The sequence below is a fragment of the Phyllopteryx taeniolatus genome, chromosome 11 (genome assembly GCF_024500385.1).
Source record: "Phyllopteryx taeniolatus isolate TA_2022b chromosome 11, UOR_Ptae_1.2, whole genome shotgun sequence".
NCBI lineage: Eukaryota > Metazoa > Chordata > Actinopteri > Syngnathiformes > Syngnathidae > Phyllopteryx > Phyllopteryx taeniolatus.
The window spans coordinates 13,626,661-13,647,302 of NC_084512.1; the positions used below are offsets into that span (position 1 = coordinate 13,626,661).

The following is a 20,642-nucleotide window of genomic DNA, read 5'->3' on the forward strand; positions in this document are numbered from 1 at the left end:
GCACACACCGTGGGAGAAAGTGGGTTCCACAACAGAGTAATGCTCATGTATTATATCTGTGACCGACACCACTCTCAGCCTAGAAGCCCTCACTTAAAAGCAGAGTGTCGCTTAGCGGCTCTAATGTATTGAGGTTACAAGATGCTGTCAGAGAGCTTGAGTCCATTCACATATTTGGTTCTGTAGGAAGAGCCTGTTTAGTTGAATACAGCGGGCATCATTATCCACTATTGTCATGGATGCAGCTCAAGTGTCGGTCATAGAAGACCCAGCTGCAGATGATTACATTTGGCTCCTGTGGTGCACTTTAGTTTTTAGTCATGTCCTTGAGTATTAATTGAACATCTGACATGTAGCATATTGTACTATATGTTTCAGCTGTATTACTGCCACTAACACTAGATTTGTGAATGATTTCCTGTATTAAAAAAACAGCTTTAATTTAATCAAATATTACAAGACCTGAAAAATTAGACTAGTATTCCAGTGTGTCTTTTTGTACAATTTAAACTGAAGTAATACCATAAAATCTCCAAAGTTGACGCAGTCCCTTTGACTTTCAAGTTGCTCTTATTTATTTTATTTATTTATTTACTTTACCTGTTCATTCATTTGTCTGGCGCTCAAATGGCCCCCATCATAAAACCTTGATTAGCAATATAGGAAATGTTTTAATTACCGTTTTAACATTCCTAACTGTCATACAAGTATAAAAAATAACCACAAAAACAATAATAAAACTAAATTAAATAAACAGCTTAACGTTTAAGATGCCTGATAGACGTAAAAAAGAGAATTATCAGCAAAGTAAAAATGCTATTGGTTGGCAAGCTTCTGTGGTCATTTTCATGCAAGTCATTAGCTAACCTGTGTTCAACAACATTATATTCATATTACTTTTGGGGCGCTTGGAGGTTATGACGTGCTGACATGATACCAGTGCTGTTATAGCTTTCATTTAAGAAAAAAGAAAATGTGATTGAAGAAGAATTGTAAAGTACTGTATTTCGCTCACAAAAACTGCAACTGAATGCATAACGAAAGGTACATATATCCTGTGAGAGTGATACCCACAGGAGACCTCTCTGAATGAATGCAAACATCCCCAAAATGTGATGCTTCCATTTGAGGTGCAGTCTACTCAGCAGTTCATCAAAAAATAATGTTTTGTGTTTCGCAATTCATATGAAACTCAGATTGAAAATGCAAGCTGTCGGAAGGTTTTGTACTTGTAGGACTACGCAAGGACGAACTCACACTGGTAAATTGGAAACAGGTGATTTGAAAACATGGATACTTTGAGCCTCAATTCTAACCATTGTGCGAGTCATCTCAATTTGAAAGTTGAGATCTTTGTGTCCCATTTATATTCAAACATGGAAGAAATGTTGCTATGAATCTGATGAAAACAAGATAAATTATTCTTAAATGTCATTAGTTCACATCTCAGCACAGCACTGTGCATCAACTGTCTTGGTCCTGGGAGAGACCACCTCCTGTTTCCATGGAAACTTCGACGGGTAGACAGAACAGTGACGAGAAAAAGCTAAACAAGATGGTCTGTAGCATGTATGTGTGGACAAAACATATAATGAGCGCCATCTAAGATTGTAAATGTCTTCAGTTTGACCCACCATTAATAACCAGAGGTGGGTTGTAACGCTACATTTACTGTTACATTTATTCAAGTAATTTTGGATAAATTGTAGTTTGAAAGGACCATACTTTTTACCTTTACTTTACTATTTATGTGCAGAATAATCAGTACTTTTACTCCATTATAATGATCGACAGCAGCTCGCTACTTTTACTTATCCATTATTGCGTGCACGATGTACTTTAAGACTTCCTCTTCGACTTCCGCATAGGGCGGTGTTGTGCCAATCCAATGTGATCACTAGTGTCATTTGACTCCACTTTACCAATTAGACAGCACAAGGCAGTCATATGACCGTGAACAAAGGCTTCGTGGGCCAATCAAAGTGACTCATTTTTGGGAAAATAAAAAGACGCGCTAGTGGTTACTTTATAGACTCCAAAAAACAACAGCTTTGTCATGTGGCGTAGTCTTAAATTATGACTGCCCAAATGTGGACATTTCAACCCACTTCTAACTTGAGAAAACACCTTGGGATAAGTTGCAGATGTGTCTGTCTGTCTGTCTGTCTCTCTCTCTCTCTCTCTCACGTACACAAACACACACACACACACGCACACGCACACACACACACACACGGACACACACACACACTATCAATAAGTCTGGCCCGCAAACAGCTTCTTCATTCAGTCATTTAAGTGAATAAAGCAAATAATGTTTCTGTAGGGCCCAATACACGTGTTGTTGGTTTTTGGGCACTTAAAAATTGAAATGGTGGCAAGTGTGTGTGGACTCCCACATATTATTTATTTTATTTTATTTTATTTTCTGTTCTTGCTCTGATTTATTTATTTATTAATCAGAAGTTACTTAAGAGTTACTCTTTACTTGAGTAGTTTTTTTCACTGAGTCCTTTCTTACTCTTACACAAGTAAATATTTGGAAGACTACGTTTTAATTTTATTTGAGTCATATTATTCTAAAGTAACATTACTCGTACTTTGAGTAAAATATTTGGCTAGTCTACCCATCTCTGTTAATAACAACAACAGTATGTTATTTGAAATTCTATGGAGGGATGAATACATTGTAAGAAAAAAATTCCCAAAACTATGTAGCTCTACTTAGGAACGAATCTCAGTGTTCCTTTAGGGTATAATGAATGCGTTTGAGCTTGGGAGTGGAAACCGTCAACGAGTACATCTAATTTAGAGCTTGACATTGGAAGGGCTTGGCTCGAAGCACATACTGCTGCATAGATAACCAAATCAAAAATGACTACAACAGCAAATCTGAGTTTAGCGGACATGTTGGGAGTGGGGTCAAAAATGTATGGTGGCAAACATGATTGGAAGTCGGACGTATGGGGTAAAATCAAAACCCCAGTTGAAGAGAGGTGCCTCCTGCAAAATGTACATATATCTCTAGAGGTTCACAGTTGAAAGCAAAGCAAAGCAAAGCAGGGATTAACTATTTACAAGGAAGTGATATTACATGCGAAGTCATATACAGTGTCAAGATAAAATATGCGAACCCCTTGGGTTTATCTGGAATTGTCCATATAATGGTCATAAAATGTGATCTGGTTTTCATCCTAATCACAATAATAACCAACCACAGTCTGTTTAAACAAATAACACACAAACAATTATATGTTCTCACATTTCTATTGGATAGGGTGTAAAAAGTATTATAAGATCATTTTATGACCAATTAATGCACAAATACAGGTACTGTAATTCCAAAGGTATTGATTTTCTTGCAACAGTAAGTATATGCTATTTTCACTGAGTAATTATACTGTAAAGCATTTAATATTTTATTTCATTTAAAAAGGGTTTCCTAGCACTTTTACTTAGTGTCCTTGCTTTGGGTTGGCACATTTCTTTCTTGTACATTGAAATATTTATGAAAACACACCGATAACTTTATTGAAGGTTGTACATTTTAAGTGGACTTACCAGATCTCCCGTCTCGTTGAAAGTCCACGTGGTACCACTCGCCATCATTGACCTTCTTGTTGACTGCCTTGGTCTTTGTAGTCCCTGATCCCATGTCCAGCAGGAGATACAGGTGGCCATCCAGCATCTCAATGGCAAAGAAATCCACTTTGAGGATCTGGGGACTTTTGGAATCCTTCTGTTGCTGCTTTGGCTTGCCATGGCTGAAGAGAAGGAGTCCATTTGGCTCTGTGGTACGGAAGTCAAATGAGATGGAGCCTGTCTTTTTTGCATTCCACTTGTTGAGGACAATGAAAGACTCAGGTGTCTCAAAGGTGATAGGGTCCAAAGTGGCCACATTCTCACACTTGAAGGCCACAGTACCATGTATTTTCATCTTGGGGTCTCCCTGCTTGGCTAACCTCGATAGCTCAAGTCTTACATCATTGTTTTTATACACAACCTGATGAGAGAGAGAGGAAAAACAGCAGCTATAGTTAGGCACACATGAATGCATATTTTTTTTTATATAACGTATATTTTGTAAATATAGGTTTACACTTTACAGGTGTCTGTAACTGACTTTAAGAGGTTTTATTTGGAAATAAATGTGACTAAGGCCAATTCAATTCATTAAGCGCCGTGCACTTGAATGCCTTGTGGCATTATTGGGTTTTTAACCTAGGTCCACTAGGTCCAATAATCTTAACCATTGGGCCACGGCTGCCCAAAGAAATATTCCCATACCGGGAACATGGAAGTGGCATGAAAGTATGCATAAAAGTGGACGACTGGACGTCCTTGGTAATGTAACGGTGTATTCATGGAGCAAACACCTGTCGTGAATTTTGCCGTTCAGCTCCTTGATAGAGAACAGTAAGTTTTTCAAAAAGTACTAGAACATTGATCAAAAAGTTTAGAGGTCAAATAAAGTTCACTTTGTAAACGTTGTAGTGTATTTTAGTTTCATCCTGAAAGTTCACATAAAAGCTGAATATCCTTCTTCAATTACTAAATTTTTAAAAGTAGTGTATATGAATTGTGTTCCATTTAAATAAACACCCATTGCTGCATTATTTAACCTATGCGTTACGTATTATTGTTCAGATTATAAAAGACGTGTGTCAGTTTATAACAGGTAAGGTGACGAGTACTAACACATGCCATAATGAATATCAACAACCTAATGACGATAACATCTCTACTTGACAAATAGAAGAATAATCATCTTTTATTCTCATGAACATGCATGCACACAAAATTTGTTTTCTGCATTTAACCCATCACAGTGAACACATACACATTAGTGGAACACACTGGAGCAGGGGGCAGCTGAAGCGCCCGGGGAGCATTTCGGGGTATCAGTGTCTTGCTCAAGGACAACACAGCCGTGAGTCCGGGGGATGTTGGCGGATGGTCCAGTCGGGGTTTTGAACCTAGGTCCCGCACGGTGGCAGGCGATGATCTTAACCATTGGGCCACGGCTGCCCAATGGTTACAATAGTGCCCAATAGTGGCTACACTTTGTCAAAAGGGGGCACTGCAAGGACCACTTTGCAGAAAGAACAGTGCTGTTGTAATGGGGGTTAAACAAATTAGACACCGCAATAACCACATCATTATCCAATCTGCATAATGACAGTGTATCTAGAGTAAGAATAGCAGTAATGACAGGGTTGCGTTGTACAGTCCAGTAACAGCAATTTAAAAATTTTATAATGAGACATTTACTAACTAATTTTAGGGAAGGGTTTTTCAATAAAGATAACTGGGGTTATTCTGAATTGGCCTCATTAGGGAATTAAAACAACTTTGACAAGGTGAATCTGACTCCAGTATTTCGATGAGGCTCAGTGAAACAAATACTGACCACATAGAATGCCGACAGCAGTCTCCTAGCAAGTGCTACGAGGTAGAATGAATAAATAAATTAACAAACAAACAAAATAAATAAATAAAACACCATAAGTGGAACAAGTCAAGCATGCAAGTAAATTATTTTTTCTTTTCTACACCACTATGGAAGACTACTGTTTGGAAGAAGTAATATTAGGACAAATCCATTTACACTGCATTTTCACAAAAGACTACAATATGCGCTTGGTTGAACCAGATACCAGTTAAACCTGTGGAAAACGTGCCTTATTTGGAGTCAATTACAGCAAGTGAATATACTTGAAAATAAGGAGACTTCAGATGAGACGACTTTATGTGAATGGAGAATTATGTTTATTACTATGCCATAGCTCACAGGTGTCAAACTGGTGGCCCGGGGGCCAGATCCCGCCCTCCACATCATTTTACGTGGCCCGCGAAAGCAAATCAAAATCGCTAATTGCTTTCTGGTGTAATACCATTGAGATATTTTCAAGCATTTTTTGTTACCAATATCCCTTTGAAAAGAAATGTAACAGTTGAAAAACATGTTTTTATAGGCTTCTGATTTCAAAACTGGTTATTCATCAATGTGTTGTCTATATTGTAATTACAGTATATGAGGTAATCTTTCATTTATATGGGTCCACAGTCGTAGCGGCCCTCCGAGGTAAGTCATAACTGCGATGTGGCCCGTGACAAAAATTAGTTTGACACCCCTGGCATAGCTACTGTGTCAAACTGTTAAAGACTGAAATTCATTGTGACTCATATTACATGAATGAATTAAACTACCCCGCACATATCAAACAAGACACTGAAATTGACATTGTCTATTCCAGGATGAGCCTTTTACTATTACAATCTTGTTTTCCCCCTTTGAATTTAGTTACACATTTTACACAATCTGTTAAAGCCAGAATTTCCTTGCCACTATTCAGTATAATCGTCAAGGACAGGGAATAGGAAGACCCTGCAATTTTCCACCTTTGGAAGTTGTACCATACGTTGGTGTTGAAAGTAGTTGTTGAAAGATCAAGTAATAATTGGGCTTGGTGAAATCAAACCGATTATAGCCAACATTAATGGGGGAACAGCATGAGAAGTTTTGGGTGGTGGTGTATGTGTGTGTGTGTGTGTGTGGGGGGGGAATTTTCATCGGGTATCCTTTCAATTATCTACAACACCAATTCCAATGAAGTTGGGATGCTGTGTTAAGCATAAATGAAAACAGAATACAATGATTTGCAAATCATGTTCAACCTATATTTAATTGAATACACTACAAAGACAAGATATTTAATGTTCAAACTGATTAGCTTAATTGTTTTTAGCAAATAATCATGAACTTAGACTTTAATGGCTGCAACACGTTCCAATAAAGCTGGGACAGGTGGCAAGAAAGACTGAGAAAGTTGAGGAATGCTCATCAGACACCTGTTTGGAACATGTTCACCCACAAGTGAACAGGCTAATTGGGAACAGGTGGGTGCCATGATTGGGTATAAAAGGAGCTTCCCTGAATTGCTCAGTCATTCACAAGCAAAGATGGGGCGAGGTTCACCTCTTTGTGAACAAGTGCGTGAGAAAATAGTCAAACAGTTTAAGGACAATGTTCCTCAACGTACAATTACAAGGAATTTAGATATTTCATCATCTACGGTCCATAATATCATCATAAGGTTATGAGAATCTGGAGAAATCACTGCATGTAAGCGGCAAGGCCGAAAACCAACATTGAATGCCCGTGACCTTTGATCCCTTAGGCGGCACTGCATCAAAAACCGATATCAATGTGTAATGGATATCACCATATGGGCTCAGGAACACTTCAGAAAACCAATGTCAGTAAATATAGTTTGGTGCTACATCCGTAAGTGCAACTTGAAACTCTACTATGCAAAGCAAAAGCCATTTATTAACAACACCCAGAAACGGCGCCGGCTTCTCTGGCCTCATCTAAGATGGACTGATGCAAAGTGGAAAATTGTTTTGTGGTCCAACGAGTCTACATTTCAAATTGTTTTTGGAAATTGTGGACGTCGTGTCCTCCGGGCCAAAGAGGAAAAGAACCATCCGGACTGTTATGGACGCAAAATTCAAAAGCCAGCATCTGTGATGGTATGGGGCTGTGTTAGTGCCAATGGCATGGGTAACTTACAAATCTGTGAAGTCACCATTAATGCTGAAAGGTACATACAGGAGGCGTCACGGTGGCCGACTGGTTAGAGCGTCAGCCTCACAGTTCTGAGGACCCGGGTTCAATCCCCGGCCCCGCCTGTGTGGAGTTTGCATGTTCTCCCTGTGCCTGCGTGGGTTTTCTCCGGGCACTCCGGTTTCCTCCCACATCCCAAAAACATGCATTAATTGGAGACTCTAATTTGCCCGTAGGCATGACTGTGAGTGCGAATGGTTGTTTGTTTCTATGTGCCCTGCGATTGGCTGGCAACCAGTTCAGGGTGTACCCCGCCTCCTGCCCGAGGACAGCTGGGATAGGCTCCAGCACGCCCGCGACCCTAGTGAGGAGAAGCGGCTCAGAAAATGGATGGATGGATGGATGGTACATACAGGTTTTGGAGAAACATATACTGCCATCCAAGCAACGTCTTTTTCATGGACGCCCCTGCTCATTTCAGCAAGACAATGCCAAACCACATTCTGCGCGTGGCTTCGTAGTAAAAGAGTGCGGGTACTAGACTGGCCTCCCATTGAAAATGTGTGGCGTATTATGAAGCGTAGAATACGACAACGGAGACCCCGGACTGTTGAACAGCTGAAGCTTTACATCAAGCAAGAATGGGAAAGAATTCCACTTACAAAGCTTCAACAATTACTGTCCTCAGTTCCCAAACATTTATTGAATGTTGTTAAAAGAAAAGGTGATGTAACACAGTGGTAAATATGACCCTTTTTTGGAACGTGTTGCAGCCATAAAATTCTAAGTTAATGATTATTTGCTAAAAACAAAGTTTTTCAGTTTGAACATTAAATATCTTGTCTTTGTAGTGCATTCAATTAAATATAGGTTGAACATGATTTGTAAATCATTGTATTCTGTTTTTATTTATGTTTAACACAAGGTCTCAACTTCATTGGAATTGGGGTTGATGATTGATGAAGGCTGAATGTTTTACACTGATTTGAAAGATTGGTATGCACTTTGGATAGAGAAAAATGTCCCCCTGTTGGACGCCCCTATCTGTCCTCCTGTCAACCTGGCAGTGGCCAGGCCTCCGGTTGGGACGGGGACTGACTACTGTGATGGACTTTATTGGCGGAGGGGAGTGGAGGTTGACCGGGTGGGTGGCGGTGGGTCCCTGCGTTCTCCTCCGGGTGGCCAGTTTCGGGGCGCTTAGGTGGTGTCCTGTCGAGTGGGCTGGGCTGGCCCCCCGGCCCGTTCTCCCCTCATGGCTGGGTGCTGTGGGGTCCTTCGCCCCCGTTGTGCTGGCACAGCAATTCCAGGACACCTCTGACGTTTATTGTGCATGCAAGACAGTGTCAACTCACTTGCATGTCTCTGCAGGCCCACACCCCTGGGACTCATTTGCTTGGTTTGGGACCACTCCCTATTTGCTATAAATAACTCTGAGGACCTTGCAAACTTCTTGGAATTTCCCCTCACTTGCACTTCACTTCTGTTCAGAATTTACATAGCCACTCCCACCACACCTATTTACACAGCCGCGTCAAGTACCCTTGTTCTGCTCACTTCACTCTCCTGTCCTTTCCTATATTGTCCTGTTCTTCCCTCACACGCTGCAGCACCACTGTCCCATATACAACTCACCTCCAATGTGACATTTCAGTATTCATATAATGCTTTGTTTTGTTTGTCTCTGTCCTCTCCTTTATTTCTTTTCTGTCATTCCCCTCTCAAACCGTTTTGTCCAACTGAATTGTTTTCATAAATATCCATCACAATACAAAGAACCACAGTGGCAGTATGAAAAGAAAATCCGTTGCACAGAAAAAAAACATGTTCCAACATAAAACGGATACAGTTCCTCCATTTTTCTTGACTTCAGCACCCAAACAAGACAAAAAAAAAGATAAATGTCCTGCCTTCAACAAAATTGAAGGAAGAGACAAATGTTGACTTATTTTAAGATCTCACTCAAGTGAGGACACAATTTTAACATGATCAAAATAAAACATTGGGTTCTTCACACAACAAATATTTAGATGGTGGCGGATGTGGACGCCAGATGACTATGAGTCCGATGATATCCACCAGATCGTGTCTGTGGATTTTAAGTCATATAACCTTAATGATGTACTGGGTACAGGCAATAAACCCAAATTAATTGTTGACTTGTGTGTGAAGTGAAGGGCACCTATTGATGCCTTACTACAGCACTAATTTGTCAACAAGGTAGATCAGTGAGAATCAATTGTTTGTTTTACTAGCACTGTAGTCATAAAAACCATTGTATATACTGGAATCTGCACACAAATATTTCATCAACCCACCATCAATCAGCCACGGTACCTGCTGGTACATTAAAGCTCACATGTTCACAGACGCTGAGACAGTGTATCTGATTAGTTTTGGGCTGTTATCTGTTATGTTTTACGATACGTTGGTTTGATCATTATGTGAATTATGAAATTCATGGGATGGAAGAAGAATCATCTGAGGCACTGAATTAGAAGGAGAATCAATTTTAGCTTCTAAAACTAACGAAGTAACAAAATCTAGTACCTGTAGCGTAGGCGGCTACTGTACTTTCATATTTCGCGATTGTAGATTATTTCTATTCTCTAAGATCTTCTGTTGCATATAAGTGCATTAGATTGCCTTAGATACAATAATAATAATAAAAAGGGTATATGGATGGATCATAGTCCTAATTTCTAGGTAGGTTTCTCTTAGTATCCCTGTAGTCTTAAAAAAATGCTTCAGGTCACACACTCTATTAAGCATCATATTAAAAAATAAAGCTGCAGGTGAAAGTGTCAGATATTATCAACCTTATGGAAGAAATATTCATTATTCCTCTCCCTGGATTAGTCGACCAGCTAATTAAATTCATCAAAATAAAATACACCATCGAGACACAACAAATGGCACGTCTGATTCGAGTGGACCAATCTCAAGTTGTATGGTTGCTATGTGTAGAATAATATAGAAGTGGCCACAACTACTGGATGTTAAATTCTCAAATTAAATTCTTTTCAGTGTTTACATTTTTAACTAGTGTGATTGGCTGGTGACCAATCTAGGGGGTACCTCGCTTCTCACTCGGTCAGATGGGATAGGCTGAGGCTCCAGCTTCGCCACGACCCTGATGAGGACAAGCGCTATAGAAAATGGATGTATAGACATTTTAGCTCGAGCATGTGTGCCAAATAATAGCATAACAGCACTGAAGTGTGGCTACTGATCCTTTTGACTTGAGCCCTTCGCTCCTCTAGGGAGTGTGTAAGGACATTGAGAAATGTCCTCAGCTTGAAGTAGTTGGGGCAAAATAAACCTTGTGCATGTGTGCGTACGTGCGTGTGTGTGCGGCTGCGTGTGTGCGCATGTGTATGCGTGTGAGGACAACAACAAAAAAAACACACTATGGAAGCAAGTGACTCCCCACTAGCTTCTGATTGCACACATAGGTGGTATTTACCTCCTTGAGGCAGCCCATGAAGTTGTTGCTAACTGGAGATCCAGGCAGGTCAGCTGTGCTAGGACTCCCTCCAACGTAGAAAAAGTCATCAGAGCCAAGCATGGTGTAGTCCTCTTGCGTATATCCCGTAGTTGTCAGAATTCCGTCCACGGATATTGTTACCTAGACAACAAAGCATAGCGAAAGGAAACACTGTCCTCAGCCTATGTTACAATACAATTACCTTCCCTTCTTCCCATCAGAGATACATTTTCCTCTATTTCTTTTCCAGAAACCCATTTTCATGTCTGTTTTTCATGTCTTTTTTCTTGTTTTGTACTGTTATTTTGTCCAAATGATTAGTTGGAGGACTCCATACCCCCAAAAGAAATGCTGTTTTGAAGCGCTCGTGAACTGTCCATGATAGTGTTAGTATTGACCCGAATGCAACGTAAAATTATTTAGCAGACACAAAAATGGTGTTAGTAGAATGTCAACTGGGTTAGTTTAAAATCAATTAAATATAAGTATGCCTAGCAGTTCTAAAAATAAGTCAGATGTTAGTGATGGAGTACAGGCTATGTAAGGCACAATCATCTCTTAGTATTTGGAGAAGGGCCAAGGATATTTGTGACAAAACTAAGCATGCATGTCACTCTTTTCTTTTTGATCATTTGCATACAAAAAGAAAATGTTCCCAAATTGATTGGGTTGCGGACATTAGTACACTTGTCAGTGCATCGGATGCATGCAGAAACTTATGGACACTGCCAAACCACAACAAGGCATGAAAAAGCACCAAGAAGACAACCACAGCTCAACTGTCACAATCATGTTGACAAATGGCTAGTGTGACGCAACATGTAGTCAAGATTGCACGCCATGCAAAGTGAAAGGATGGCCAGCCAGACAGCCAAGGGTCCCTAACATTTAATCTATTCAAAATGATGCTCCTAAATGAGAGTATTAGACAAAATTGGACCAATAAATAATCAAATAAAAGGATACAAATGATGAAAACAATTTAAAAGGTAAGAAAGTCGAAAAGTAAGCAGAGTACCAACTGCAAATTCCCTGTTTTTTTAAATGACGTCTACAGTAAAAAAGGAAGAAAAAAAAATAGAAACACACGGCAAACCCAAACTAAGAAACAATTAGTATGATATCTACCGAACAATGTAGTTTGTTTACCATAGCGTGTCCAATGCCTGAGTGCTTTGTGGAAAAGGGGGGAGAAAGGAAATTAAAAACTGTGAACAGAATAACGATTGTTACTCAAATCATATATGATGGTCAATACTGTTAGTACATTTTTAAAACGGCAAAGACCATACTAGTTAGTAAAATGACACATTCCATGAATGATGTTAGTTTGTTTTGAAAGCATGTTAGTAACAGAGAGGAAATAGGGCAAAATAAGTTTAACAAGAAAAAAGCAGACCTAGTAAAAAAATCAAACCCTTCTGAAAGAGGTGTAAGAGCACAGCCAATGAAGTTTTGCATGGTGTGTGCTACCATGGTCTAGGAGTGACCAGACAATTGAGCAAAAGAAACAATACCCTTATCAATACACTGCAGATACAAAGTTACGACTGACAGACATTAAATGGCTCTAAGAAAGAATGCCTAAAGCACATCAGTGAACCTTCATTTTCAAGTCTCTTTGCCCTCTGTCATATTTTATTGGTGGTAATATGTGTGCTGTTTTTGTCCTTAGATTTAGTTTTGGGGCAAGTGTCTCAGACTTCCCCCAGGCTCACACACAACTGGACCTCCTCTCCGTCTTATTAATGAACTTTAGGACCACTTGACTGGAATGGCAAAAAAGCAAGAAGACCCTGCAACAGCATGAGGAGAACTTTCAATTCTCCAACACTGTATGCACTGAATATGCTTCTCTTTCATTCACGATTTAAAACTAGTTAGGGAGCTGGTCGCATTTTTTGGTTAACCAATAATCAATTACATGCTGAAGATGTTTGAATTTAGTGCTATGCGAAGAAAAACTGTTTCCACAAAATAAGCACAAACCTCTGGGTACACCTGATTTTGGTAGACATCTAAATCCTGAGGTTAAAAGGCTTAGAGCAGTTCTTTTGTAAGTCAACATAATACGAAATCACTGTAAGTTTATTTTACTGACAAAGACAGTCGGGCCAGTCTACATTGTTCTTTTTGTTAGTCTGCCTGATAAGTGGTTTTCCTGGAGGTACGCACATCAGCCACCCAGTGTAAAGTTTATCTTTTGCATCGTTCTGACTGCCTGAGAACAGCTACTGTATCTCCCTATGTACAGTACATGAGAAGGATCATGAATTAAATTTAAATTCTTTGTCGTCAAACTAACATATTTGTTAGGACTACTTCCCATACATGAGTTTGATTGACATATCACTTAAGACTTCTGCTAAATTAGTACCAAAGCCTAAAATGTAAGCCTTAAGGCAAAAGAAAAAATAGAGCTCCTACATCCCCAGATAAGAGGGGCTGCACGTTGGGTTGGCATTATAGTACTTTATACCATTTCTCTGTATTTCAAACATGAAATGATAAAACTTGAACACAGTACACATCAAAAGTCAAATGCAATGTCTGTCTTTTCTCTTTAAAATTGAAATTAAATCAAAGACTTGATTCACATCTAGCTGTTCCTGCTCACGAGTGGTTCTGTTTTATATTTTCACCTGTTGTCCACCAAACTTTGATTTAGTAATCCAATTACAGGGTCTGGAAAAATATTATAATACTATAAAGTATGATCGTAATGATTGATTGTAATTCATTTAAGTATCTTGTTCATCCTTAGTACTGTTACCTGACGTAGATTCCTTGTTACTTTGACATCATGCCAATCATTGTCATTAAATTTCCCATTGACTGGCTCCACCAGAGCTTCAAAGGCTCCAGACCCCAAATTAATGACAAGTGATACAGCCCCATTTTTCAGTGCCAGGTTGACGTAGTCGGCTGATTTGCCCGTGTGCAGCATCAGTCCATTCCTCTGGAGGGTTTTGAATGACAATGTGATTTCATCGCTGCTGCTTTGAATGGGGTTCAAGGACAAGTCGTAACAGAAGAACTCCGATCCTTTGAAGGTTGCAACATACTCTTCTTTCCCTGCAGGGACGAAGAGAGAAAATGTGTTGAATTAATAACGTGCCCTCGTGGGTGCTTATTGGGATGCTGTCAGAGGGAAAAGCATGAGAAAAAAATATTTCCAGTAGTCAGATTAATAATACTGTAAATACACAGAAATTGGACAGATACCTACCACAGACCAAGACGGTTATTGTAGGACTGCACTTTGTGACTCATGCTTACTTATAACACATTATAATTAATGAATAAATCATTTAAAAAAAACACTTTTTAAAGTGTGTACTCTTTCATTTTATTTTGTTCCTCATTACTTCCCTGGGTTAAGCAAGCCGATGACACCACCTTAGGAGCAACTGAGGGTTCAGAATTTTCCTCAAGGACACTGAGAGGTCTTAAATGAACCAAAGGATTCAAAGCAACAACCCCACTGTTGCAAAACACCCACTTGACTCACTCATCCATGCCGCCCACAAAAAAGGGAGAACGTGCAATTGTAGTCCCCATTCCCAGAAGTGAGCATTTCGGGAAAATGAAAGCGGAATTTTTATTCTGTGAACTGGATGCTTTGCGTACATGCATCAAAACTGAGCAGTAGGCAAATGGCTGCTGTCATCATACTAAATATGACAATGTCTACACTACACTATGTACTGTTGTGCGAGAATCAGTGACAGTGCATACAGCTATTGTAATAATATTAATAATATTTAAGGAGTAGAAGGACAACAAAGGATATTCTCACAATAAATTAAGCATCCAAATTTTAAATTGTTTTCCTCTGTCCTTTTCTACAATACAATGTTTATACAGTGCATCAGGAAGATACTACACTTTTTCCACGTTACTTTACAGCCTTACTCCAAAATAATTTCAATTCATTTCAGAATTCTCTTGAAAGTGTTTTTGTAATAGAGACTGTCAATTGTATAACTGTTAAGAAAATGTTGGTTTACACTACATTTTGTACAACTACAAACATTAAAAAGCACACCTTTACTGTAACAGTCAATTACATACAGTATACACACACACACACACACACACACACTTAATCCTTGCGCCACGCACACAATTCATTCGTCATTATTTAAGGGAATTAACAGTGAATTGCCAGTTTGGAGATGTATGATGAAGGAAAGAGATGAGAATGACCCCCAACCAGTGGCCTTACTTGTTATGTAATCCTGAGCTAGTGCTGGTGAAAAGATGCGGGGGTCTCCAATCTTCACTGATAGGGTTCACAGAGATTGAGGGTGTTTAAAAAAAAAAAAAAAAGTCAACTTCAATTACGGCCCCATGTAGTTCTCCCAGAGGTGCCGTATAGGACCTTTAAGGGGGAATCAATGAGGAGACAAATTGTTGTGGACAGCAACCCCTGTTTATTTGTTACGCTCTTGTGGCATGCCTGAATGCTGCTCACCCATTTATATTGCTGTGGCTTATTTTCTGCTAGTGGTTTTAATAGCTTGCTATCTGTCTAAACTACTTTTTAAATGCTTTGTAATGGCTGTTCACGTGCATCCCATCTCAGTGATGCTCTGGACAACGTTTTCTTTGTCTTCTTATAGTTATTCTAATAGTTGTTTTCAAGTGTTTCTAATGGATGATTGATTTTTCACAATGAATGTCATGTAATTTGTTTGCCTGTGTGTGTGTGTGTGTGTGTGTGTGTGTGTCTGCGTGTGTGTGCGTGCGTCTGCATTTATGCATGTATATGTGTGTGTGCAGGGTACATTATTGAGGGGCCGTTAGGGACATTATTCAGGATTAGCTCTCACAATTACTACTCAAATGCTTTCACACACACACAAACTACTGAAAGGCTCTCATAAAAACTACACAAACGCTCTCATAAACACTTCTCAAACACTTTTGTAAACACTAGTCAAATTCTCTCATACGCACGTCTTGCTCTCATAAAGACTACTCAAACACTCTCATGAAGACTACTCAAACACTCTTATGAACACAACTCAAACCCTCTCATACACACAAGTCTTGGTCTCATAGACTACTCAAACACTATTCTAAACATTACTCAAACCCTCCCATACGTACGAGTCTAGCTCTCATAAAGACAACTCAAACACTCTCATACGCATGAGTCTTGCTCTCATAAAGACTACCCAAACACTCTTATAAACACTACTCAAATCCTCTCATACACACGAGTCTTGGTCTCATAAAGACTACTCAAACACTCAAATAAACATAACTCAAACCCTCTCATATGCGCGAGTCTTGCTCTCATAAAGACTACTCAAACACTCTCTAAAACACTCCTCAAATGCGTTCACGCGAGCACGTCAATCACATTCTCGCACACGTCACTGGCATTCTTGGGTTCATATCAATCATGCTGACGCATACGGCAATTATGCTCACACGTGAATAATGTAAAACTTTTATTAGGTAGTTCAATTCAATAAGTGAAATTATAGAGATGCACTGCACACTGCACACACTCAGAGTGAAGTATTTCATATTTAAAATATGTATGAAGAGAGGGGCGGGTGAAGAGACGGGCGGAGCTGTCAACTGATCACCACCTGGTGGTGAGTTGGCTCCGATGGTGGGGGAAGATGCTGGTCCGACCTGGCAGGTCCAAACGTATTGTGAGGGTCTGCTGGGAACGTCTGGCAGAATCCCCTGTCAGAAGGAGTTTCAACTCCCACCTCTGACAGAACTTTGCTCATGTTCTGGGGGAGGTGGGGGACATCGAGTCCGAGTGGACCATGTGGCGCCTCCATTGCTGAGGCAGCCGACTGGAGCTGTGGCCGTAAGGTGGTCGGTGCCTGTCGTGGCGGCAACCCCCGAACCCATTGGTAGACACCAACGGTGAGAGATGCCGTCAAGCTGAAGAAGGAGTCCTATCGGGCCTTTTTGGCCTGTGGGACTCCCGAGGCAGCTGATAGGTACCGGCCGGCGAAGCGGAATGCAGCTTTGGTGGTCACTGAAGCAAATGGTCGGGCATGGGAGGAGTTCGGTGAGGCTATGGAGAAAGACTTCCGGACGGCTTCGAGGAAATTATGGTCCACCATCTCCACCATCCACTGTCTCAGGAGGGGGAAGCAGTGCACCATCAACACTGTGTATAGTGGGGATGGGGCGCTGCTGACCTCGACTCGGGACGTTGTGAGTCGGTGGGGAGAATACTTCGAAGACCTCCTCAATTCCACCGACACGCCTTCCCATGTGGAAGCAGAGCCTGGGTTCTCTGAAGCGGGGTCTCCTATCTCTGGGGTTGAGGTCACAGAGGTGGTTAATAAGATCCTCGGTGGCAAGGCCCCGGGGGTGGATGAGATTCGCCCAGAGTTCCTAAAGGCTCTGGATGTTGTGGGGCTGTCCTGGTTGACACGCCTCTGCAACATCGCGTGGACATTGGGGACAGTGCCTCTAGATTGGCAGACTGGGGTGGTGGTTCGCCTTTTTAAAAAGGGGGACCGGAGGGTGTGTTCCAACTACAGGGGGATCACACTCCTCAGCCTTCCTGGTAAGGTCTATTCAGGGGTGCTGGAGAGGAGGGTCTGTTGGGAAGTCGAATCTCGGATTCAGGAGGAGCAGTGTGGTTTTCGTCCTGGCCATTGATCAGTGGACCAGCTCTACACCCTCGGCAGGGTCTTCGAGGGTGCATGGGAGTTCGCCCAACCAGTCTACATGTGTTTTGTGGACTTGGAGAAGGGGTTCGACCGTGTCCCTCGGGGAGTTCTGTGCTTCGGGAGTTGGGGTATCGAACCCCCTGATACAGGCTGTTCGGTCCCTGTACGACCAAAGTCAGAGTTTGGTCCGCATATCCGGCAGTAAGTCGGACTCGTTTTCGGCGAGGCTTGGACTCCGCCAAGGCTGCCTTTTGTCACCGATTCTGTTCATAACTTTTATGGACAGAATTTCTAGGTGCAGCTGAGGCGTAGAGGGGGTCCGGTTTGGTGTCCTCAGTATTGCATCTCTCCTTTTTGCAGATGATGTGGTTCTGTTGGCTACATCAAGCCGGGATCTCCAACTCTCATTGGAGCAGTTCGCAGCCCAGTGGGAAGCGGCTGGGATGAGAATCAGCACCTCCAAATCTGAGACCATGGTCCTCAGTCGGAAAAGGGTGGCGTGCCCTCTCCAGGTCGGGGATGAGATCCTGCCCCAAGTGGAGGAGTTCAAGTATCTTGGGGTCTTGTTCACAAGTGAGGGAAGAATGGAACGGTATATCGACAGGCGGATCGGTGCAGCGTCTCCAGTGATGTGGACTTTGTATCGGTCCATTTTGGTGAAGAAGGAGCTAAGCCGAAAGGCGAAGCTCTCTATTTACCGGTCGAACTACGTTCCTACCCTGACCTATGGTTACGAGCTGTGGGTCGTTACTGAAAGAACAATATCCCGGATACAAGCGGCCGAAATGAGTTTCCTCCACAGGGTGTGCGGGCTCTCCTTTAAGGTGAGAAGCTCGGTCATCCGGGAGAATCTCAGAGTAGAGCCGCTGCTCCTCCACATCGAGAGGAGCCAGATGAGGTGGCTGGGGCATCTGATTTGCTGAGGTGTTCCCGGCACGTCCCACCGGGAGGAGACAACTGGGGACGACCCAGAACACGCTGGAGAGACTACGTCTTTCATCTGGCCTGGGAACGCCTCGGGATCCACCCGGAAGAGCTGGATGAAGTGGCTGGGGAGAGGGAAGTCTGGACGTTCCTGCTAAAGCTACTGCCCCCGCGACACGACCTCGGATAAACGGTAGAAAATGGATGGATGGATGGAAATATGTATAATTTTGATGATTATAGCACATAGCAAATAAAAAAAATTCCCCATATTCATCCATCCATCCATTTTCTGTACCGCTTATCCTCCCTAGGATCGTGGGCGTGCTGGAGCCTATCCCAGCTATCTTCGGGCAAGAGGCAGGGTACACCCTGAACTGGTTGCCAGCCAATTGCAGGGCACATACAAACAAACAACCATTCGCACTCACATTCACACCTACGGGCAATTTAGAGTTGTCAATTAACCTACCATGCATGTTTTTGGGATGTGGGAGGAAACTGGAGTGCCCAGAGAAAACCCACGCAGGTACGGGGAGAACATGCAAACTCCACACAGGCGATTGAACCCCGGTCCTCAGAACTGTGAGGCAGATGTGCTAATCAGTCACCCAAGTAAGTAAAATCTTAAATGTTAAATCACAAAATAATAATCCCCGGTACACATTCGAATGGGCTGTGTTACCTAACCCTGAAATAGGTATGGATTATCAGAGCTGCCAGTGAAAATGATGTGCTGAATATGTCTCAAAGTAGGAAAGCAAAGATGTACATAAACATGTTGGAACAACTGAACTTTAAAGCCTGAGTTTAATGCCATACACAAGGCAAAATAGCATAACCAAGAATTGTTAGTGGCAGCAGTGTTTACTATACACAGCTGGACTTGCAGCTCACCGCAAACATTCTGCATCCTAAAATAGGATAATGTCAAATCAGTGTCTTTTTATGATGACTAATCCACCTACTTCACAAGGTGAAGTATGTTTTGAGAGTATTATTTGACATTTGTGACAATTATCCTTCTTACATATAACTTGGGCTGACGTCTACTAAATTTCCTGGAACTTTCGTGCTCCACTTTTAGGCATATTTTTCAGACAGAAAATGCAACCTTCAATGTTAACACTTGACTGCTGAAGTGTCACAAAACTGTCATCTTTCTGCAAAAAAAACAACAACAAAAACAGCTAGTTGAAGGCTGTTATTCTGTCCCTGTATTCTTTAGCATGTTTTTTGGTGTGTCCTGTGGTCTTGAGTCAATCAAAGCCCTGCAAGCTGCCGGCACCTTCTTGCCCTTGAGTCATGACACCGAATGGGAACGGATAAAAGCTAGTGCCTTTAGTCTTTTTCCAGACAAGAGATGACAAAAAAAGACTAGAACAGAATGAAAATGTGTTCCATAGCAAGGCCACAGATAGATTGAGACACGAAATTGTGAGGGTGTTTGCTGTTTTGAGTCATGAAAGACATATCTTTGACAGCCACAAATTTATATTATGGTGTAGTATACTTAATGACACCATCCATTTCATCATCTCTGAAACCAGCAGTGTTCTAGCAAGTGAAATACATATTATTTGATCAATAATATGTAATTTCCACAATTCTGAACCCCCTTTTCTCTCATCACATTACATTTGCGGTTGCGGTGCAGAAGAATCTGGCAGTATTGATGCCAGTAATAAAGTTATTCACCACTCAAATTAAATCAGTCCCATAAAGAGGATGCTAAATTATGCCACTCAAGATACAAAAAGTATAGAAATGCTGCAATAAATGTGGGTGCATGAATACCTATAAATTATCCTTTCACCAGCAGTTAAACAAAACTGACAGCTTAGAGGCAAACGAAGCATGTATTGTAAAGCGGGGCAACAAGCAGGACTCTGTTGAATGTGTACAACAGTGCGGCCAGTGCTCATCAGTCAATTTGGTCTGACACTAATTTGGCATCTGCTGCTCTATGGCTGTTTTTAAATTAGCTTGCACCCAAGGGAGCACACTG

At 41.3% G+C, this 20,642-nt stretch overlaps 1 protein-coding gene across 25 annotated transcripts in view; it reads right to left on the reverse strand.

Annotated features, from left to right (window-relative positions):
* The window catches only part of LOC133486280 (neurexin-1a-like), a 254,088-nt gene that overhangs the window by 140,874 nt on the left and 92,572 nt on the right, over positions 1-20,642 (reverse strand). For 18 of the 25 annotated variants that reach the window (XR_009790980.1, XR_009790981.1, XM_061791222.1 and 15 more), the window contains 4 exons: positions 13,828-14,129; positions 12,204-12,227; positions 11,034-11,195; positions 3,562-4,003 (listed from right to left, as the gene is read on the reverse strand). Coding sequence is in view for 23 of the 25 variants with exons in the window: in XM_061791222.1 (XP_061647206.1) it covers positions 3,562-4,003; positions 11,034-11,195; positions 12,204-12,227; positions 13,828-14,129 (930 nt within the window). In the remaining 2 variants the exon portion in view is untranslated. The remainder of the gene's footprint in view (positions 1-3,561; positions 4,004-11,033; positions 11,196-12,203; positions 12,228-13,827; positions 14,130-20,642) is intronic. The other 7 variants (XM_061791209.1, XM_061791208.1, XM_061791207.1 and 4 more) reach the window with 1 other exon arrangement.